Raw genomic sequence first — 24145 nt, 5'->3', positions numbered from 1 at the left:
TCCTATGATAAGAAAATAAGTGAAGCATACACACACACATACTCAATTCAAATGATGGTAGTCTTCAACAAGTTGCTTATCCCCAAGTATTCTTAATACCCAAAATTCAGTCAATGTGTGGTTTATACTTATCCCAACTGCTATTGAGTTTGAGAGTTTAATTGATACAGTCAAATTAATTTCTCTGTTATAGAAATATGGTCTACAAATTCTTGTTTTAAACACATAAAGTCAATGTGTCCCAGACAATGAGTAAAATCTTCTATAATATTAATATATTAACATAATAAATACCATAAAGCTTTAGAAAAGGTTTCTTGGTTGAATGTTTCCAATAAGTCAGATTTTGACAAACTGATTAAAAGAAGTCAGAAAAAATACATAGACAAGAGGAAGTGATTGAAAAATACTGTTCCATAATATATGAAACTGCATCTGCTTGATATTATGTGAAAATATAGTATTTTCCTAAGATTTTTCTTATTCTATTAATGAGAATATTAGACTTGTAAGGCTTATTATGTCTACTGACATATTGTTAGCTAGTATGTAACAAAACTTCCCAATAAATTTTTAAATGTTAAACATTTTTATATCCATTTTTATTAGTTAAAAATATTCTAAAAACAGTTGCTATATTAATAACTAGATAATTGTATATTATTGTTTGAATACTTGAAATATTAAAATTGCAAAGATTGCCAGCCCTAGTATTTTACTTATCTTTCACTTAATACAAAAAAAATTCTATCCAAAAATTAATTATAATTTATTAAAGAAAAGTCATTTGATTGACATCTATTTTTCGAAAAGAAGTTTTTTGTTACATTTTTTACTCTTTTGAAGACAAAAGTTAATTGTCCAGGATAGTATATTGTCAAAGATATTAAAATTTTTATGCTTCATACAAAACTAAAGTATGTATACATTCTTGGTCTGTTGGTGTAGATAGGTAACAGAAGTTCTGCCTTCCCATGAAGGGTAGTGAAATGCTAAGAAAGACAATCTAATAATCTATGATCAGTCTTATGAAACGAAAGAGATGCTTGGTCTAGGCATAGCATAGTAGATAGTAGAATCCTGGGTTCAGGGCTCAGTCAATCAGGCATTGTCCTGATAATATAAGAGCAAGACAGGCAAAGACTGGAAAGAAGCCTTTCTCTCCCATAGTTGCCTAAAAGGTTCTTCTAAGGAAATGAGGCAGTGTTTACAGGCCAGGATACTAGGTAATGGTATCACAGTTCATCAATAGCATCATAATTCATATTCACTGAGATATTCAGGACTAAGTTCCATTTCTCATTACATGGAGTTCAGTCACCAGTTTCACCTTTTCTTCACACCTCAACACATATGGCTAATGCTAGCACAAACACTGCTGGTGTAAATGATATAAAAAGTTTATCCAAGAAGTATGGGATTAATTAGTCCCTAGTAAAGTTTTCTGTAGTACAGAAAATCCAGGAAAATCACCTATTGTAAGAGTTTTCCAGGAATTACCAGCTGAAAGTATCTACCCAATTTTGACATGACACTTAGAAGTATAAAAGACAGTACCCAGAAACAACATAAATTTGAATTCCTAACAGTTAGTGGCCATCAGCTCATTGTCTACAGGTAGAAGAATTGAAGTAATATTAATAATTTGATAGAAGTTTCAAGATTCAAAAACTATTGATATTAAGTGGCTCTTATAGCATGAATGCTCAGGATCCAGCTGCCTTTTTTTTAATTAAGAGATTTATAATTTTGCTTTCCTAATGATATATAAAATGTGTGAACATCAGAATTATTTTATATATAATTACTACTTTGAAATGTGTTGATGTCTCGCATAGCTTATTAGAAATGTTCATCAAAAAGTGAATCCACTGTGACGTTCTCTCCACCTATAAATATATTCTGTGGAGTTATGTTATTACATCAAAGAGCAACTGAGCATGTCTTTCAGCCCATATATTGAAATGATGCATTCACAAATTTTGTTTAAAACATAAAACATTTTTATAAAAAGTTTTCAAAGTTGAGATAACTAATAAAATTTTAAGGCAACAATACTACAAAGGAAATGAAAATGGAAAAACTCTGCAGGTTGGTCAGTCTAGGTCCTTATTACCCTGATTCTTCTATTTACTGACTAAATAATATCAATGAAAACTTTTAAATAACATCTATGTACTTGTGGTGTCATAGAAGCCTTTCATATCACATAAAGGGTCAGTTTGTGCAGTCCTTAAACTTTTTGTGATACATATCCCACCCACAAAATAAGAAGCAACTTAACATTTGATGATGTTTTCAGTATCCCAGTGTGTGGTTTATTATATTTTTAGATATTGATAATGCAGGGACAAGATTAAGCTACTCTTGAGCCCATTTTTATTTTTTAATTGAGAGTCAACTTAGGCTCCTTCTATGTTCTGTGAAGAAAGGAAGTTTCTCTTATGTTAAAAATTGCTTTTTATATTTTATTGTTACTCTTGTTTCTGTTCTGCACTCTTTTCTGAACTATGTGGTGGAATGTAGGGCCTCTGCCTTCATATTCCTCACAGCAGAGAGAAAGAACTTTGATAGATTTTACTTTCTAAAGTGTCTCCTGCTCTCTCGCACCTGCATGTAACCTGCACAGGGAAGCCCATGCCTGCTGTGGACAGTGATTTCATGTTCTAATACAAATCGAACAGTCTCAAATACACAGCAAGAACAAATACATCTTTTTTTTTTTTTTTTAACTGGCACTCAGTGATTTGCCACTGGGTACAGGAAAGCGAAATAGCTACTACCCTGTTAGGGTAAACAGCTGGTAGAATATTTGATTCTGAGCAGTTTTCTCCATGAATTACATTCTTGATGCACTTAAAAATTATGTGACAGACCGTATATAAACTCTTCTTCATAAGGGTAAAATATGGCTGCTGCTAAGTCGCTTCAGTCATGTCAGACTCCGTGCAACCCCATAGACAGCAGCCCACCAGGCTCCCCCGTCCCTGGGATTCTCCAGGCAAGAGTACTGGAGTGGGGTGCCAGACGCCAAGTAATTTTCTAGCCTAATGATGAATAATTTGTGGACGGGGTTAGTTTTTAGCAATAAAGATTCCTTTTCTTTTTTCTTGGTTTGGAACAATTACTCAGGAAAAGAAAAATGTAAAGAGTAACAACCTAAGTACTTAAAAAAACTTGAGACAGTGACGTAGTGGATGAAAATGTGGTTTCATGAAAGTGAAAGGGATCTTTAGCAATAAAGATTCCTTTTCTTTTTTCTTGATTTCTGGAACAATTACTCAGGAAAAGAAAAATGTAAAGAGTAACAACCTAAGTACTTAAAAAACTTGAGATAATAACATAGTGGATGCAAATGTGGTTTCATGAAAATAATGGCATCTTTCTAGTAAATGGTGTGGGGCTGGGGGGATATTTCAGAATTTGTCTGGATTTTTTTTCTTTTTGGTTCTAGAGTTTCACCCATTGATGAGTCTGGTGACAATTAGCATATTATATATACATATATAGTAAAAGTTCTTATACTAATTTACATAGTTCAAAGAAATTTTTTATTTCTAGTAAAAAAATTGTATGGTGATAACAGAGGTACAACTTAGCCTCTGTCAGAAATGCCATGTTGTCTACAGTAAGGTCTAAAGAAAAGAAAATTTAAAGGTCTTTTGGATATCACATGTCACTATAAAATTGAGTTTCAAAGAATAATCTTTCTTTTTTTAAATTAATTTATTTATATTAATTGGAGCCTAATCGTTTTACAATATTGTGGTGGGTTTTGCCATAGTCTTTCTTAAAAATGATTGGTTTTTATATGTTTTCTCATGTAAAGCCTGCAGCTTAGTGTATCTTTTTCTGGATGAGTTCCGCCAATTTGTGTAATAGAGAATTTTTCATCTTTCCTTTGAACTTTAAAGTCGGGCACTCTTTCTCTCTCTGGTTAGGTACATCCGCTCTGAGAGGTCCATAATTCTAATTAACTTCTGCCTGTCTATCATCTCATCCAACATCCTCATCCTGGTTGGACAAACTCAGACACATAATAAGGTATGGTTGGTGATGATTTTGATTCTCTTTCTGTGTTTATGTTGTGACCTAAAGTTGCTTATTGATAATCTAAATGTTTTTTCTTAATAAAATGGGGAATTTCTGACAAAATTATTTTTAAAAGTAAAAATATCTTGTTCTGAATAAAAGTATTATGTATTCCAGTGTAGAAATACATGCTTTTGACTTAATTTCTTGGGGATTGAGAGGCTGTTTATAATAGTAGAAATATGTGTTTATTAAACATTATATCAAAGCTCTATGAGTTCAAAACTTTGAAACATCAAAAGCACGAATTTTTAATTCATTATCCTAATTGTAATAAGATTTCCTGTGTTTTGGCCTAATTGATTAACATTTTGATTCCTAAATTCAGATGTAAATTGCTAACAAGTGTAACATAGCTCTCGAAAATCCACTAAAAAGCTTTTTTAGACAATAATCGAAGAGAATATTAGGTGAAAATGACTCTACATGTTATGCCCTTCAAAAAAATTTAACCAAAAAGTAGTTTTACACTTAAACAGTATTGTAGTTCTTTAACTGAATAATCATTTTCAGCAGAATGTAAAAATGTATGACTTGAGTTAAATAACTGTGTGTTTTGAGGAATGATTGTCAGTCTTTTTACAATATGACTTTGAAATACATTCCAAGAAACCACTAACAGAAATCTTAAATTAAATGGCCATAATCTCAAAGAAATTATGTTGAAAAATGCTTTGATAATATTTGTCAATTTGGGCCTGTTCTTAATTTTTTTCAAATACTAAGGTCAATAATTGAATTTTTTTCCCTATACCCTGTTATTCTTGGAACATCCAATATACTTTTCAGTTGGTTCTTTTAATATATTAGGTATTTGTAGGACAGACATCAACATCAGAAAATTATAGATAGTTTTATTATTTTACTAAACTTGCACTCCTCAGAATCTTATTCGCACCCAAAGGATCTGATTTGGGGTCTTGAGAGTCCTGGAAAACTACTTAGATGATTCTGATGAAGATTTGTTTTGACCTGTATTCTGTCTGGGCTGCAGGAAGACTGGAAGACAGTGAAGGGTCAGACAAACAAAACAGGGAACAGCAGTAAGCGTCCAGAAAGGGGCCCTGCAGAAGTAAAAGGCGCATCCACCTTTCATGTATCTGAGTGCCTAGGGTTTGTTCCCCCTGCCCCATTTCTTTCCTTCGATGAGATAAGAAAATGCAAAGTTTATTAAAATATATTTCAGGTCTCCCTTCTGACTGTTAAACATAAGTTTGCAAAGAAAGGCACCGGAAAAGGAAAGTCAGACAGAAAGGCCAGAGTGAGGAAGGTGCAGTTGAAACTGAGAGGAGAAAGAAATGTGAGAAGCAGCCAGCCAAGGGGACGCTGGGCGCCACAGGGCAGTGGGGTGGGCTCAAACTAGCTGGGGAGGAAAGGAGAGAGGGGCAGTGAGGGGGAAGGGTGCGGGTGTAGCGTGGGAGACACCCGCCCCCCAGGGGCCTGGAAGTCAAGTAGGGTGAAAGTCCTCAGTCGTGCCCGACTCTGCAAGTCCATGGAATTCTCCAGGCCAGAATGCTGGAGTGGGTAGCCTTTCCCTTTTCCAGGGGATCCTCCCAACCCAGGGATTGAACCCAGGTCTCCCACATTCCGGGCGGATTCTTTACCAGCTGAGCCACCAGGGAAGCCCAAGAATACTGAGCAGGCAATCATCGCCCACATCACCCCTGTTCTTACTGTTCCCTGAGCAGGATCTTAGAAGAACTCCTATACTTGTTCTCACCTGGTCATAATTCTTTTAACTCTTCATCTTTGAACCTCCCTGCAAAAGGAGAGTTTCCCTCTGAAGCAGAAGTCACCTACTGGATCTGGGCACCAGAAAAAGTTGAGCTAGAGTTAGCTTTAGCTGGTGGTTGAAGTTGGTTTTTTTCCCCCACCAGAGCCTCCCTTTCTGTCATGTTTTACCCTCCAAACACTCTTATTTCCCAACATCATGGTCTTCCTTAGGAAATATGCTGTAAAAACTGTTTTATACTATGTGCCAAAGTTTTTACAAGTTCTGAGCCAAATGGTTTGACTAGTAGAATTTCCCACGAGGTTTTCTACATGTTGTAATGGCTATTGTCTATGTCTTTTGGATCATTGCTGTACAATACAAAGACAATGTTGGCCACACATGCCTGCTACCTATCTGATAGTGATATGTTAGTGGCCACTTTAAAATAAGTAAAAATAAATAAGCCAAATCAATTTTAATAATGTGTTTAACTCAGTATATCCAAAAGATGACCATTTTAACATATAAGTAACATTTTTAGATGTTAATACAATATTTTAAAACATTTTTTAATGAAGTGTTCAGAATCTGATTTGTATTTTATACTTATAGTACATCTCAGTTTGAACCCGGTGAATTTCAAGTGCTCAGTGGCTACATGTAGCAAGTGAGTCCTATGTTGAATAGGTCTAAATCATAGTAATACTTAGAAACTAGAGTAGTCTTGAGAAATTCCATTCTACTTGCCCATTTGGGCTTTTCCAGTTTCTCAATGTCCTGTTTTTTGGTTTTTAGTTAGAATGTCTTTGGGATATCTGTGATTATTATAACATCAAAGGCAAAATAAGACAAGTCTAATTTTACTTTTCATTTCTGATTATGCAGCATGACTGACATTGGGCTTGGTTTTAAAAAAAAAAGTCAGCATAGTTTTGTTTTTGCAGAATAGGTTCTGTGTGGTTTTGGGATCCTGGTGGTTCTGTTCCAGACAGACTGTGCTGATTTCTGCTCCTACAGTTGTTTATGCTTGTGGGGAGGAGCGGGTGGTAAGTGGTGGTGGTGATGAAGAAAATGAAAAATTATGGGTTTTTTTCTCATGCTATGTTAATTTTGCTTTATTAAGTCTGAGTAAATGATCTTCTTAGCTTAGGATAATCCACTATGGAGTGACTTTGAAAGAAAAATGTAACCCACTAGGATTTTATTCGTAATCACTCTCAACAAAATCAGGTTTCCAGGGGAAATAATTGTATATTTGATTATGATACACGTGCTGAATTCAATTTAATCGACCTCACTTTATTTTTTATGTGAAATAGCAGTTTGTGAAAAGCTATACCTGCTTCACTGTTATGAGATCAATGATTAAAAAAAAAGGAAACTTGCAAAATGAAATATCTGTATGAACTTATGATCTGTATAAACTTCAAAAGAATATTTTTAAAAAGTAATATATGATCAGTGAGTACAGTGTATTTTTTAGGTTGTGTGTAGGATCCCATCACTGCCCTGGGCATTTTGTAATTGATCAAATTCCTATCTTTTATTTCCCTGATAAGCTCTGACTAATGCTTTACCATTCCATACTTGGAAACATCTGAGAGGATTTCTTGATGAACAGGTTCTTTGGTATTGCCTCTGAGAGGTATCATGGGTAGTTTGTGTTGAAACTGGTATTTGATGCTGAGGTCCAGAATAGTTTTGAAGTGTCAGACTGTGATTTTTCTCTAAATTGCTTTCCGAATTATAATTGATTCAATTATCTCACTACTGAGTATCTCTGCCTTCTTTTGAGTTGGGATAGAAACAAGCTGAAATGATCCATTGTTTAAAATATGATGTATTCAAATCTTTGAACTATAGATTCAATTGCTGGCAGCAGAGAGAGGAATCAAATGCAATTTCTTATATCTCTTCTTAAAATGCAGTGATAAAATGTAATTATAACTGACTTCGTTGTATTTCAAGTTATCTCATAAAATGTCACTGCCCTTTGATTTCTTTGTGCATTTTAAATTTCAACCAGGATGTTCTTTTATCACTCAAATGTTGTTTAATTTTAGAATTTCCTTTGTACTTTAAAGTATGCAAATGTTTTCTGTTGAGCCATGTAGATTATTTTGGACCTAGTATTTTGGAAACATATTTTCAGAGAATAGTTTTTTTATCAGAAAAATGTATACCTATCTTTTTCTAGAACACTTTGAGATGATTTATCTTATTAACCATTTCATAGCATTCTTTTCGGAGAAGGCAGTGGCACCCCACTCCAGTACTTTTGCCTGGAGAATCCCATGAATGGAGGAGCCTGGTAGGCTGCAGTCCATGGGGTCGCTAAGACTCGGACTGGACTGAGTGACTTCACTTTCACTTTTCACTCTCATGCACTGGAGAAGGAAATGGCAACTCACTCCAGTGTTCTTGCCTGGAGAATCCCAGGGACGGGGGAGCCTGGTGGGCTGCCATCTATGGGGTCGCACAGAGTCAGACACGACTGAAGTGACTTAGCAGCAGCAGCAGCATTCTTTTTACTGATGGAAGCCAAAATTAGCAAAATTGTTATTTTGGTTAGATAGTAGTGAACACCCAAGAAGATTCTGAGAGAGCTTCTCCCCACAACCAAAAACTCAGTACCAGGTTATAATGAAAGCAAGCCAAGTCTAATTTCAATCAGACAGTCAGGTATTTATTAGATAAACATTTATTAGGAAATCAAGAGCAAAACCTGTTCTGTAAACATAGTGAAATTGTGGGTCTCTGTCATTTTAGATACTTTGATCACATCTTATAAGCACACTCCCTTGAGGTGGACAGAGCAACACTCTAGAAGCAGGCATCTGTGCCTTTAGTCAGCATCTTTCAATCAGGAATCCTCCTAACCCATTGTCTGGACTCAGTACACCTGGGGATAAAACTATGGGCCTCGTCTCTAAAAGGTACAGGATATAGGCACCAATGGAATCTTCCATTCAGTCCATTTAGATTAAGACATGTTTAGCTATAATATCTCATCTGCATATGTCGACTACCTTTATGTTCACCAAAGGGAAGCCACTGATACATCCACCATAATAATTGCCTAGACACTAGTTCATCAGTAAAAATCAGTCTTTTGTATTTAGCTCATAATTGAAGTGTTGACTGTGGATAGATCTACCCAAATCAAAAGGTCTTTCAGCTGACTCTGCTAGACTCTGGAGTATGACCCTTTCAAATACAAGGTCAGCTGAACACCTTGTTCTGTGCATTCCTAGACAGCTCCTAGAATTAAAGATTAAAATAACAGGCACCAATATAGTATCATACCAAGAACACCAACGCGTTATAAAATAAATTACAGACATCCTGAATAGACATCCTTATTCTAAAAAATAATAGTTAAATGTAAGAGGGTGAAGATACATACTAACTTTAATCCCAGGAGATCTAGGAGACTTAGCAAAAGTTCTCATTGACAGGTCAAGGGAAACTTCACAAATTATTTCAGATATGCAGACACATCTTTATCACTCTTTGGAAGGAATTTCTCTCATAGTTCTTTATGTTTGGGCCACTGAATTACATAATAAGCTGTGTCTTTTAATTCAGTCTTGTGAAAAATACAAAAACTGTGTTGGAGCAGTTTTTAAAAGTCACAAACTGTACACAGTTTTCTTCCTACATTTGGTGCTTACTTCACCTTTATCAATGTTGTCATATTTTTGTTATATGGTTTGTGTAGAGATAATCAGTAAAACTGAGCCAAACTAGAAGGCTGTGATTATTTTAATGGAAGATGTCTTTGAATTGTCAGAATTGTGTTCTTCTAAAATAAAGTCTTGAATTTTAATACTTTCATTGGTTGAAGCGCTCCCTAATTCAGCCATTTCTCCCATGGCCGCCTTTTGCCAGAGACCCACATTCTTCACGCGTTTACTTCCGTGCTTGGCCTCTGAATGTATACGTGTTCAGCTTCTGGGGAGGAATATTGACTGTGTGTTTTCATCCACCAATCTGTCTCTCTTGCTACCCTCTGAAACAGTCTGCCCATCCTTAGGTCAGAGCTCTCCAGGTTTCCCTGGAGACATCCATCTCTTTGGGGTAAAAGTAAAGATTAGGCATTTTAAGCCAGAGGGACCCAAGCACGCTACCTCTCCTGCTTTCTATTTCTGTGATCTTGGGCTCGATACACCTTAGCTTCTTCTCAGTATCTCCCTTATGGTATTTCTGTCAAGGTTACATGACTGTATATATGAGGCACTTTGTAAGACTCCTTAAACAGTTGCTGTGATCATAGTGATGGTGACGATGATGACTCATGGACATACATTGGAGCTTCATATAGCCTTGTGTCAAATTTTCTGTTCACCACTGAATTCCCCCGTTTTGTCTCCACCCCACACTCAAACACATTATATAGAAATGTATGTGTTTTATACAATATAAACTGTATGTGTTTTCTGTCCTCTCCAACCCAGCTACATGTGTTGGAACTCTTGAGAGTTATCTCCTTCTCCCTCACTTGGTAAATCAAATAAACCAGGCCTGGGCCAGGTGTACCCTCACCTATTTCTCAAATCCAGATGTTTGCCTCCATCAGCTACGAATCACTTTCACTAGTCTACTGCTTCCAGCATCATTAACCCCACTCTTTACCTTGTAACACAGGTCATGGAGCTAAAAGTGAAATCTGACCACTCCACTGCCTTGGACAAATATTTGTTATTGTCTCACTTACTACAGAAGTGGTTTTCAAACTCTGCTCAGACACAAGAAATGAGCATGTTTTATTTATCTATGAAGGTTTCTAGTCACTGATTTTCTTGCATTAATATGTTGGGGCTCAGGAATAAATTGTATTCAGAAATAGCTCTGCAGTTTATCAAACTTGAGAAATGCTAAACATGACCTAGGCTGACCTTTCCATTTTTGCTCTACTTTATTGACTTTTGTTTTATCACAGTAGCAATACCAATCTACTTATAGTTCATCAGAATCATGGAGGTAGCTTATTTCTTGCTTCCCCCCCTACTTGGAACACTGTTACTCCCCTGCACCCCATCCGATTTCCAAAACATCTTCCTCTGACTCGTACTCATCCTTTGATACTCTTCCTCCTGCGGGAAGTCCTTCACTGTCCTCCACAGTTAGGTTCACCAGCTCTGAGACTCTGTGATTCCTGGTGCAAGACTGCTATCTTGTACTCTATTACCTGTTTCCAGCCAGATTATCCACTTCTTAGGGCAAGGCTGGGTTATATTCATTCTTAAATTCACTGACAACATAGGACCTAAGTACAGCAAATATCTAATAGACCTTTATTGAATGAATGAGTAAATGCATTTATTTGAATTCATCAGTTAGGCTTGTATCTATGGAGCTAATAGCTGTGGTTAGTTTTACGAGGATCAGGGTCCCTGACTCTAGACAGAATCTAGGCCAACATGGTGAACAAGACTATTTTCTTAAGGCCCGATTTAAGCTCCAAGTGATTGATGACTTACTTTAAAGGCAATCTGGTTTCTGGGTTTTAGTTAAAGAAACTCTGAAAGCCCACAAATGTGAATATTCTCACTTGAGAAGTCATGTAAAATAATGTTTTCATCCTTCAAAAGAAATGTGCTTTTTCATAATTTCACTCATAGAAGTCACTTCCTGCCAAGAATGTCCCAAATGCCAGTCTATTTTGTCTCAAATTTGTTTGTGATCTCTGTGGCTGAGGTCAAAGCTTCTTATTTAGATTTTTTTAAATCCCATTTATTGACTTGCTGTGATGTTTGTAAAAGGATTTGGATGTAGTAAGCTTACATGTGATTCATTTGAGTCCATTTTGAGATATCTTACTCACTCTACCAGGATTCTCCTGGGCTCCTGAAAACCATTAGACCACGGAACTGAAGAGTAGGTTAGTTTCCTGATTTCCTCTGGCTCCTGGCAGTCAGGTTTATTGTATCCTGTTGGTGTGGGGTTCACAGAGTGGAGGCAGTGGGATTAGAGAGACTCTCTTGACCCACTTCAACCTTCTTATCCCATGACTCTATGGTTCCAGTTTTGTGTGTTATGAGCCAAGGATCACATTGTCGAAGTCAACTTCAACACAGAGCAAAAGATCAATGTGAAGAATGGGTTTGGAACAAGCACCGGAGATGAAAGAGGAATAATTTGACAATAAGGAGTGACTCAAATGGTTGCAGTATCAGAAAGCAGATTATCTTGAAGGACAAGGAAGCCAGTTTGGACATTCAATTTGTGTTCTTGGGTCAGTCTCCAGAGCTGGACAAAACTCCCCAAGAAATAATCAGGGAGACTTGTGTGCTGGCAGGGCTTTGGAGAGTGTCAAACATACTCCAGCTATTTCTGCTCATTTATTCTTAGGCAGTTGTACAGAAATATTTTCCAGATAACCTAGAAACTCCTCAAATTGGCCAATCACTGGTGTCTATCCCAGCCATCCCACCTTAGACCTGGCTTTCATGATTTCTAGTTCTAGAATGCTAGAACATTCTTCTTGCTTTGGTCTGCTCACTTAGCCTTTGTTTGTATTAACATATTACTATGCAAAAGTTCCTAAATGTAAAGGAAAAGCAAGCACCCACCTGATTAAGTCTTTCTCCTAACTCTACAGTGGGTCTGTAGGACTCATGAGGTTAACCCCACATTCTGAACATTACACACATTCAGAGCTGCTTCTAGTATGTAAACTGGATTTGTAGGACATAAAAAAGGGCACTCTTTCTGGGCTGATGAGTTATGAAAGCACTCATGTCTCTCCAGGCTGAGATGGCCTCCAGCAGAGCATCTGGCCTCCTACATCTGCTCTCTGGCCCGCTCTGCAGGCCCATTTCTGTGCTTCCCGGAGCATCCTAGCCCATGTGCACTGGACCCATCCTTGCCTCTGTGCTTACTCTTCACTTTGCCTGATAAAACTCCTACCGCCCTCTGGAAGTTGGTAAATCATCCTTGTGTAGCCCTGCAACACCTCCATAGCATGTGGCGGAAAGTAAGTGAACATATTAGTCACTCAGTCATGCCTATCTCTTTGTGTCCAGCTCCTCTGTCCATAGTGTTCTCCAGGCAAAAATACTGGAGTACTATCCCTTCTCCAGGGCATCTTCCTGACCTACGGATTGAACCCAGGTCTCCTGCACTGCAGGCATATTCTTTACCTTCTGAGTCACCAGGGAAGCCCTAGCATGTGGTATATACATACCTCTGTATTTAGCACCAACAACATTATTCTATAACTTTCATTTACTGATCGACTTTGCCCACTCACCGTGAGACCACTAGTATTAGTACTTGTTTAAACGTGGTATGGAATCAATAAATGTTGAATGAATGAAGCTGTGGCTCTATCTATGAAATGAGGGGTCACATAACAGCAGTAAAGTCACTTGTACATTGGGGGACTTATTTGGAATAATTTCACCCTAGATCAATTTTTATGTTTTTGTTGTTTTATGATGAGAGAAAGAGCTTGAGAAAAATACTAAAGGCTTGTTCTGAGACCTTTCTTTGATAAGAGATGATTAGTTGAATCATATTTTAAGGACCTTGTGGCTCAACAGTAGGGCATCTGACTCCAGGTGCCCTGGAGTCATCTGTTTTCTGTTCAATTTTTAATTTGTTTTTGATAAATTTGGGTTTTTTGGGGTTTTTTTTTGTTTGTTTGTTTTTGGAGGGGGAGACATATCATGGCTGATAATACTGGGTTGTATATTCTTTTGATATACTAGCCTTGCATACATGGAAAATAAATAATTTGGGAGTTCCCTGACATTCTGAATCTCTTCTACTTTTTGGTTTAAAGGTCATATGATTTACAATAAGCAATGCCAAGTTCTCCAGTGATTAGAGCATGGCAAGGCAGTAGGAAAGAGATTGTGATTAAGTCTCAAATAATCTTAGAAATGACTTGGTTCCACATTCCTACAGTGTCCTCTCTCCAAAGAGAGCTAAAATATTTTGCAAAATATTGGGGCAGCTTATAGTACTATGGTTTGCTGTCAATGTTTTTTTTTTTTTTTTTTTGTGCTTACTTGGAAATTTTTTTTATTTAAGTGTGGTTGATATACACCATTAGGAAACTTTCAAGCATTCAACATACTGATTCACAATTTTTGAAGATTATTCTCCATTTACAGTTATTATAAAATATTGGCTATATTCCCCGTGTGGTATAATGTATCCTTGTAGTTAAGTTTATACATTGCAGTTTGTACCTTCAAGTGCTCTACCCTTTTTTTGCCCCCCGTTCATTCCTTCTCTCTAGTAGTAACCTCTAGTTTGTTTTCTACATCTGTGACTCTGCTTCTATTTTGTTATAGTCATTGGTTTATTTTATTCTTTAGATTCCACATATAAGTGATATCATATAGTATTTGTCTTTCTCTGTGTAACATTTCACTTAGCAAAGTCCATCCATGTTATTGCAAATGGTATTATTTCATTCTTTTTATGGCTTTTTCATTATTTCATTCTTTTGTAATTGTGTGTGTGTAATTATGTGTGTGTGTATATATATACACACACATATACACATATACATATATATACACACACGCACTGCATCTTCCTAGGTTAGTCGTCTGTTGACGAGCACTGGGGTTGCTTCCATATCTTGGCTATTAGAAATAGTGCTGCTCTGAACATTGTGGTACTTGTATCTTTTCTCCAGATATGCCCATTGAGTGGAATTGCTGGATCATGTGGTAACTCTATTTTTAGTTTTCTGAGGGACCTGTATACTGCTCTGCATAGTGGCTGCAGCAATTTGCATTCCCACCAACCATGTACAAGGATTCCTTTCCTCCCATCCTTGGCAACATTTGTTATTTATGGTTTTTAAATGATGACCGTAAGTCAGATTTTAACTTGACGCTGAGTTATCTAAGAGAGAATTTGAGATGTTGAATGATTTTCCAAAAGTACGACAAAAGGTTAAAGATTGTCTGTTTTTATCTCCTAGAATCAAACCAGCAGATGAATAACAAGTTTATCCCAATGTATGATTTTTTCACTTTCCCTCTTCTTGGTACATAACGTGAAATGGTCAGAAATTTGTCTAATGTCAACACGAGAACTGTGTTGTATCTTTATGACTGATAATGTTTATGAGAATTCTGAATACATCCCAAAGTACTAAAAAAATGACCCCTTAAAATGAACCATTTTAAATCACATTCTCACAAAAGTGAAAGTCCCTTGAGATAAGATGATAACAAATTTTTCAGTATTCTGTTATGCTAACTCTGTGTCCAAAGAGAACTCCTTTCATAAATAATTCAGAATCTAATTCAAAGGTTTGTAAGTCTGGAAGGTAAAGGGCCATGTGATAAATATTTGGGACTTTGTGAGCCATGTACCCTCCACCACAACTCTTAGCATAGCTGTTGTAGCTCAAAAACTACATCAACATGTGCATTAGGACATGGATGTGGTGGATTCGGCATGAAGTCATCGTTTGCTGACTGTGGGCAATTTGAGTTTTCTAGAAGCATCTACCATACAAGTGAATGGAAGAACTACAATGTCAGCTGAGGCCAATCCATTTTTAGGCTGATACTTTTATGTAAAAATGACCTTCAGTTCTGAATCTCCACCTGCAGAACTAGAACAGGAGAGTTTTGACAGTTTTTGAAAAGGCTTCTGCAGAGATAAAGGAGGGGAAAGCACTTTGAATTCCTTCTTTGGAGCAATGACTAAACCCAGAGTTTCTTCACATATGGTGACTATTGGTTACCAGTATATACAAAATTAGAATGAAATTAGAATCAAATCACTCTCAACCAACCAGGACCTTTTATGAATTGAAGAAGCTGAAAGCAGCTAACAGTCGCCCGTGCATCAGGCAACAAAGCTAGCTTTTTGTAAAAGAAAGCTTCTTACAGTACAGCAATAAGTAGTAAAGCTCCTTTTAAAGAGTGTCTCTTATCTGACAGTCTTGGGCATAAAGGTAACAGCTGACGCAGGAAGGAGGGATGGCAGAGTCCAGCTAATCCCACTGAATTCAACCATAAATGGCCTTTTTCACCTCCCAGCCTCTGGTCCTCACTCTAGCCTAAAAATTGAATAATTATTATGTATATTAGATCATAAGCATTACTATAGCAAAACTTAGAACTAAAGCACAAGCACTAATGCCTCTTACCAAAAAACATGAATGCATTTGAAGATTAAACTTCTTTTGTGATGCTAGTTGGCTCATTTAAAATCTTAAGCCTTAAAAAAATGAATTAGGCATATGACTGAGTTGCATTTAGGTCCTAACTATGAAATTTAAGATTTATGACATTCAAAATGCATAAATTAAAATATTTATAGTTATCTAGGCTGCTAGCAAACTAAAAAATTAAAGTTTCAACTATAATGTAAAGAAGAAATCATTAGTTTAAGCAGTAGAACTGTATGATAAAATGATCATTTTAATAACATATAATATTAAATTATATGTGAAATTAAATTTCAATTCGCAAATATTCATGATGAGGACCTGGATATATGTTCTATGTCAAACTATAATACACGTAGTTTTTGCATATCTCTATAGATGTGTCTGTGGTAGATGACCCATAGGACTATAAAGAATTTTGAATGAATCTTATCGGTGTCTATTTTACATTCTTATTGTTAATTAAATTCTATTTGTATTTTAAAATGATTTTTCCTAATAGAAAAGAATGATGTATATTACTTTTACAACATCTAAATTGGTTCTGGTTTTCTGTTTTTTTACTCAAACAGATACTTACTTTTGTTTCTTTTTATTAAAAATAAGAGCATCTGTTTCTCTGTTTAGAAACTTTTATTACGTATTTTCGTAATTTCTGAAAGAAAGCTGCAAAATGAATCCTGTATACCAAAGGAAGAGCACCTTTTGTACAGATGAAATTGCTGTGAAACAAATTCCCTCCAATTTAATGGCCCTACAACAAAGAATTATTTGCCATCCTCCCAGTTTCTGAGTAACAAATTTGGGCATGACGTAAGTGGGCCGGCCTTCCCTGATAGCTCTGTTGGTAAAGAATCTGCCTGCAATGCAGGAGACCCGGTTCAATTCCTGGGCCGGGAAGATCCCCTGGAGAAGAGACAGGCCACTCCAGTATTCTGGCCTGGAGAATTCCATGGACTGTATAGTCCATGGGGTCCCAAAGAGTCGGACACGACTAAGTGACTTTCACTTTCACTCAGTGGGCCACTGTGCTCAGCCTCTGTCCTGGGGCTGCAGTCAGACGTGAGAGCCGCGGTCATCTGGAGGTTGCCTGGCTGGAGGACATGCTGTGAGTTGGCTTGTCCCTGCAGGTGGAGTGGAAGCTTCCTTCATCCTCAGTCTTCAAGCTCTGTCACACACTGGCTCTGCGTCCTTTGTCCAGTTGCTTAACCGTTCTCCACACACCAGCCTCGTGATGTTTTAAAGTTGTAGATCAGACTGTGACACTTGTCTGCTTTAAATCCTTTGGCTAAGAAGTAACGCTTCTCTTCCAGTCCTGGCCCAGTGGCCCGCAGGCCACTCACAGGCCTTCACCTCTGTCTGCGGGGCCTGCCCTTGCTCTCTTGCCGTCTCGGGGCTGGGTCCCTACCCTTCTCTCGGCCTCTCACTCCTGGACCAGCTGAGCAAACTGACAGAGGGCTACAGCTCACATCTAACCTGTTCAGAGACCTTCCCTAGAATGCCACTCCTCAACCCAGAACACTCTCACGTTTTCTTCTCGCTCATTTATTTTTTTCCTTCACTGTAGTACAGTTGCTCAATGCTCTTTTGAAGGAGCTCATTATTTTTCTTCATCATAATCACTATGACTGGTCATCTTATCTTTCCGTAAGAAGGGAGGGGACATCGTTTACTGTGTAATCAGTGCCAGCATAGCGCCCGCGACACAATAGCAGACACTTCTCGAATGTTCCTCAATGGATGGAAAGGAGGTCTAGCACTCCCTTCTAGAGTTGGGGATGGGACGTTATAGGGATCAAATAAAATGACACCTGAGACAATGTCTGGCAAACAGCAAGCTTTTACTTGAGGTGCCGTGTACATACAGGGGAAGGTACAGTGAATGATGGAATGGGCGTTACTACCGACATGCATCAAGTAAGCAACACCACAGTCAAGACTGGAAACATTCCCCCCACCTGGAACGCTCTCTGCCTGCCTCCAACCACCTCTGCCAGAGGCCGCCATTGGTCTGGTTTCTGTCATCACACCTCAGTTTTGTCTGTTTTGAAAGTTCATGTAAATAGAATCTAAGAATGAGTGCCTTCCATTCAGCCCTTTTCCACTCGTCTCAGTGTCTCTGAGCTGCATGTTGTGTGTGTTAGGAGTTAGTTATTTTATGTTGCTGAGTGTTATTCCATTGTGTGACTGTACCACGATTTTTTAACCCATTCTCCAATTAAGAGACATTTGGATTATTTCCAGCTTTAGTTTTGTGTTTTTTTTTTTAATAAAGCTGCTTTAAATTTCCTATAAAAGCTTATGGACAGACAAGAATTTTCATTTCTCTTGGTTAAATACCTAGGAATAGAATTGCTGGGTTAAAAAGAAGTAAAGTATTTTTTTTTTCAATTTTATTGAAGTATATTTTATTTACAAGGCTGTGTTAATTTCAGGTGTGCAGCAAAGTTAATACATCTATCCATTTTTTCAGATTATTTTCTCATATAGTTTACCACAGAATATTGATAAATTAGAGTTTTCTTTTTTAACAAAACAAAACTGCAGAACAGTTTTTAAAAATTGTTGTACCATTTCACACTGCACCAGCAGTCACGATAGTTCGTATTCACCCTTGTGAACATTTAAATTTACATCTTAATAAGTAGTAGCTTATTAAGAGCTTTTAGCTCTTTTTCATGTGCTTTTATGCCATTTTAGAGCCACTTCTGTGAAGTCTCTAAGTATTTCCTTCCTTTTAAAAATTGGATTGTCTTTTTATTATTGCTTTGTATGGAGAAGGCAATGGCACCCTATTCCAGTACTCTTGCCTGGAAAATCCCATGGATGGAGGAGCCTGGTAGGCTGCAGTCCATGGGGTCGCTAAGAGTCTGACACGACTAGGTGACTTCACTTTCACTTTTCACTTTCATGCATTGGAGAAGGAAATGGCAACCCACTCCAGTGTTCTTGCCTGGAGAATCCCAGGGACAGGGGAGCCTAGGGTCCCAAGAGTCGGATATGACTGAGCGACTAACATTTTCACTTTGGCGCTTTCCTGATGGTTCAGACAGTAAAGAATCTGCCTGCAATGCAGGAGACCTGGGTATATTTTTTCACATATATGATATATATATAGATGCATATTATTTTATCTCAGTCTGTGGCTTGCCTTTGTATTTTACTAATGGCATCTTTTGCTAAGTTAAGTAGCTTTTAATGTTGTAAAGTCTAGTTTATCACATTTTTCTTTCATAGTTATTATTTTGTGAGTATTCTGTAAGAGATCCTTGTTTACTTCTCTAGGTCATAAAGAGGATTCTTCTAAATTATCTTCTGTGAACTTTATAGTCATAGCTTTTATATAGGTCTTTGGTACAACAAAATAATGTTTTTATATTATTTTGTACATATAGGGGTTGGAGTCCAGTTTTATTCTGTATGGATACCCAACTGTCTGGCACCGTCTGTTGAAAGGACTTTTCTTTTCCCTTTGAATTACTTTGGTACCTTTGTAGAAAATAAAATTATAGTAAGTCTGGAAATCAAAGTTTGAGTTCCCGAATTTCATTCCTTTTCAAGATTGTTTGTCTAATCTAGATCCTTTCCTAGATTTGCCTAATCCAGAAACTTTAAATATCCAAATACACTTTAGAATCAACATGTCAATTTCAACAACAACAAAAAAGCTTGTCGTTTTGCTGGCATTGCACTGATGCTACTGGTTAATGTAGGAAAGAACTGGTATCTGCTTTCAATGACTGTTATTAAATTAGTAGCAGTGGGTATGGATTGACTTCATGAGGCAGAATCATTGGGATTTTTTGACCAGTTGGATAGGATGTTGAGAAAGAAATTAGAGTTATAAACTGCAGTTTTGTTTTGGCTCTGATGTAATGTTCCTGTTTCAACGGGAGAAACATTTGAGAGGAACATAGGTCCATCGGGGGATCTGTGTCCTGCTCTAGGGAAAATATTCTTCTCCAACCAATTTTCCCCTTGCTTTTGTTCTTTAATCCTTCACTCTTTGGGGACTTTTCGCTTGATTACTTCCTACATATGTTTTCTTTAAAATGTGGAGCATTTTCCTTCCAAGATGGCATCTGTTTTCATCAAAACATATGCAATTACAGACTGAATTTATCTTCTTTACATTTCCTGAGCTTGTTAATTACCAGCTGAGGCAAAATTGTGTCTAAGATCAAAAGTTCACAGACCACTTTGTCTTTAGGCATGAAGGCCTGTCTCTTGATGCCTTTTATGACTAGGCACAAAAAGTCTTTGCAGAGAATTAGAGAGTGAGCGTCTGTGTTCCCCTCCAGCGAGTGAGAGGCACAGTTTTGCATGGGAGCAAAGCAGTTCTCAGATTGAGGGGAAGAAAAGAGCATAAGAAACAGAATCTGTGCCAAGCAGACCACCACCTTTCACTTCATTTCCAATGAATGAGAATAAGCTTAAAAATCCAGTAAGTGACTGTTCTGTCTGGAAACCATTGATGTTTTAAATTTCACTGACTGGGTTTTTTATTTGAAGTGTAGGTAATATTTTGCTATCTGACTTCCTTTAAATTGCTCAGCATCCACATATTTGAAAATAGCCACTCTTTGTCTATTAATGCAAACATAATTAATGTTGTTATTCAAAAGGTAAAATAAGACAGTTACCCATGTATCATTAATAGGGCTTGCTCCTTCTTTCCTAATAAAGTGCAACCATGAGTGTGCCTGTTTTTTCCCAAATACTTGAAAGGACCTTGTGGAGTATAAATTGTGTTTTACAATGAGAAAGCCTTTTCTATTTTCCCCTCAGAGGCTGTTTCAGAGATACAGAAATAGGAATATGTAGCATAGCTATTTCTATGTTATCATTTTTCCTTTTGCTTTCTATATGGTCAAGAAAAAGTGATGCATTTTCTTTGATCATTAAATCCTACAGCTAAAAAACTCATAGTTATTTCCCAGATTTTCTTTGTTGAATATTTTTTGTTATTCAATAAGGACATATTTTTTTTTCCCCTGAAATGTGTGAAGATTCCATCTTGCACTCATTTGCATCAATGGCAGTCCTGCATCCAGCAGTCCTCTCATTTGGGGGTTTATTAACTATTGGTTGTAAGTAAAAAAGAAATGCCATCTGAAGTAAACAAAATACTGTTTACTTATTTTCACGACTTGCAAGCAGTGATAAACTCAATTGAAAACAAATGACAAAAATGCATTCCAAAGATGGGGGAAAAGTTAATTATTTTCCATTTTTGTCTGCTGATTATATTCAAGATTGAGTTGACTGGTCTGCTTTTGTGTCTCCAAAGGAGATGGTGTGATTTTTGTGAGCAAAGTGCATTTTCAGCATGCATTCTCCCCTGGATACCCACGTGTAATTTCTTGTGGTGATAATAGAGCTCAGCTATGCACATCAATTGTAGAAGGAAATGGCAACCCACTCTAGTGTTCTTGCCTGGAGAATCCCAGGGACGGGGGAGCCTGGTGAGCTGCTGTCTATGGGGTCACACAGAGTCAGACACAACTGAAGTGACTTAGCAGTAGCAGCATGCACATCAAGGGAAAATGAGATTCTTTGGGGATTCACGCAATGCAACTCAAACAGTATCCTTAACGCCTGTTGGCAAATCTATCCATTTGTAGAGATGTGGTGATTAGCTTACAGTGAAGATTGCTGGAGTGTGTTTATGCCTCTTCCCCAGCCTCCAGTCAAGTCCAGCCATGAAGAGTATCCGAGCTGAGCCTCCAGGGCCCATTTGTTGGAAAAGAGGAGAATTTGAATGAAATCTCCATAGCTAGCAACATAAAGAAAATGCTCAGACTCCATTTTCAGAAATGGAATTGTATTCACAAGGAAGGAGAGAAAAGAGACAACTACTTCTGCTGGTAGAGAGAATTCTAAGATCAGTAAAGAACTTCTTGAGGATTACAGAACAACTACCAAGTTTCAGAGTTGAAAATATTGTTAATAGAGAAGAGTTTCTTTTTTATATTTTTAAATATAAAGAGTAATCCCATCCAGCCATGCTTATTTCTTATTCTTGGAACTTTAAGGGAACATGAATAAGATATAATTTTGGAGTCCTTTTCATAGAATGCCAGTTAAAGGAACAGGCTTCCCAGGTGGCACTAGTGGTAAAGAATCCACCTGCCAATGAAGGAGAAGCAAGAGGCATGAGTTCGATCCCTGGATCTGGAAGATCCTCTGAAGGAGGAAATGGCAACCCACTCCAGTGTTTTTGCTGAGAGAATCCCATGGATAGAGGAGCTGGTGGGCTGTGGTCCATGGGATCATAAAAGAATCAGACACAACTGAGTCAGAAAAAAAATCAGACACAACTGAGTCTGAGCCACAAAAGGGACAACTTGTCGACATACGGAATGTCTGCATGTTCAATCCACAGGTATATAGAAATGAAAAAGGTTGAGAATTATGCTATGCTAAGTCATTTCAGTCGTGTCTGACTCTGTGTGACCCCATAGACGGCAGCTACCAGGCTCCCCCGTCCCTGGCATTCTCCAGGCAAGAACACTGGAGTGGGTTGCCATTTCCTTCTCCAATGCATGAAAGTGAAAAGTGAAAGTGAAGTCGCTCAGTTGTGTCCGACTCTTAGCGACCCCATGGACTGCAGCCTAACAGGCTCCTCCGTCCATGGGATTTTCCAAGCAAGAGTACTGGAGTGGGGTGCCATTGCCTTCTCCATGAGAATTATGCAGAGTATGAAAATATTAAAGTAAATGCATTCAATAAAGTGAATATTATAAAGTCAATAAAAAATAGGTTACCTTTATATGTCAAAAATATTAGATTTCACAACCATTTTTCAAAGACTAAACAGTATATAATCCAGGGTCCCAATGTAGAAATTATTAAATTGTCATAATGGGATAAGCATTTAAAAGATGATTTATAAAGGGAAATATGTTTTTTAAACTTTTATATTGAAGTATAGTTGATTAACAGTTATGTTAGTTTCAGATATACAGCAAAGAGATTCGGTTTTATATAACTACACGTATCTATTACTTTCTCAAATTCTTTTCCTTTTTCGGCTATCACAGAATTTTGAGCAGAGTTTCCTGTGCTATGCAGTAAGTCTTCGTTGATTATCCATTTAAAATATACTAGAATATACATGTCAGTTGCAAAGAACCGAAGTGCGTATATTAGGGAACTACCGAGACAGCAGTGGCGGTCAACTCCGGTGAAGGAGCTCAGGCACTTAGAACCACATGGAGGGTCTTCACTGTCCCTGAATCCTCCCCAGACTTTGCCCTCAAGAATGTCATGAATAGACTGAAAATACCCTGCAGGTGGTTCTGATGAGCATCCTGGTTCAGAATTACTAGTCTCAAGAGCTTGTATAAGAAAGGGGAAAAGTGGGTAAGAAATGCAAAGCTGAAGTTCTGCTGTTAGTACTTCTCCAGTGTTGGTCAATTCTGTGTAATCTTCTACTGACCTCAACTTTACCATGTGTCAGATAAGGATAAGAATATGTCACAGCAGCGTCATGAAGATTAATATTAACTCTTTGACCTTCCTGGAGAAAACACTAGGTATTAAGACAAAGGAATTTGGCAAAGCCAAAAATATCATAGCATTTCAAATTTGCTTAATAAGAAAGTGAGTCAGTACTTTCACAGAAAATTAATGCAAATTCTAAGCTCCAAGCAAATGAGACTCTACAATAGCTGGGCCTACATGGAGAATAATTTTAAGTAAAAGATAGACGTCTTCAATGACTAACCTTGTTGCAGCCAACTTTGGCAGCCCTCTGACTACATTTATTAATATTTCTCCTGTGCCTGTGTTCAGGGAAATATGTTTAGTTTCACCTTGAAAAGTTTAACAAGAATATATTGGTAGATTTTTCTTCCTACTTATCTGTTTTCAATAATGTCCAAATATGTAAATATTATATACACATATAAATATTATATATGCTTCTGAAATCAGATATAAGAAGGCATTGAATATAGCAGAGAATAAAAATAAGTTCTAGAATTTTTTAAGCTGGGTAATCTTTCGCTTTTAGGTTATGATAATCCGTATTTTCCTGACTATAAAATTATAGTTGGCAATTGGAGAAAAGTTAACTAGAAGTTAAAAAAACTTAATCTTTCTAAACTCAAATTCTTGAGAACAGAAACCATCTCTTCCTTGGGATACCTTGTATAAAGTCTATTTTTAAATATAATATTCATGAA

At 37.2% G+C, this 24145-nt stretch overlaps 1 protein-coding gene across 1 annotated transcript in view; it reads left to right on the top strand.

Moving 5' to 3' along the window:
- BAI3 (brain-specific angiogenesis inhibitor 3) overlaps positions 1–24145 on the top strand; it is an 880973-nt gene that overhangs the window by 712455 nt on the left and 144373 nt on the right. The window contains exon 19 of the mRNA XM_010848504.1: positions 3942–4044. Within this exon, the coding sequence (XP_010846806.1) occupies positions 3942–4044 (103 nt within the window). The remainder of the gene's footprint in view (positions 1–3941; positions 4045–24145) is intronic.

The sequence above is a fragment of the Bison bison genome, unplaced genomic scaffold (assembly GCF_000754665.1).
Source record: "Bison bison bison isolate TAMUID 2011002044 unplaced genomic scaffold, Bison_UMD1.0 scf7180017864268, whole genome shotgun sequence".
Lineage (NCBI taxonomy): Eukaryota > Metazoa > Chordata > Mammalia > Artiodactyla > Bovidae > Bison > Bison bison.
The sequence above is the reverse complement of the archived record's forward strand: the minus strand, read 5'-3'. Positions and strand labels throughout refer to the sequence as shown.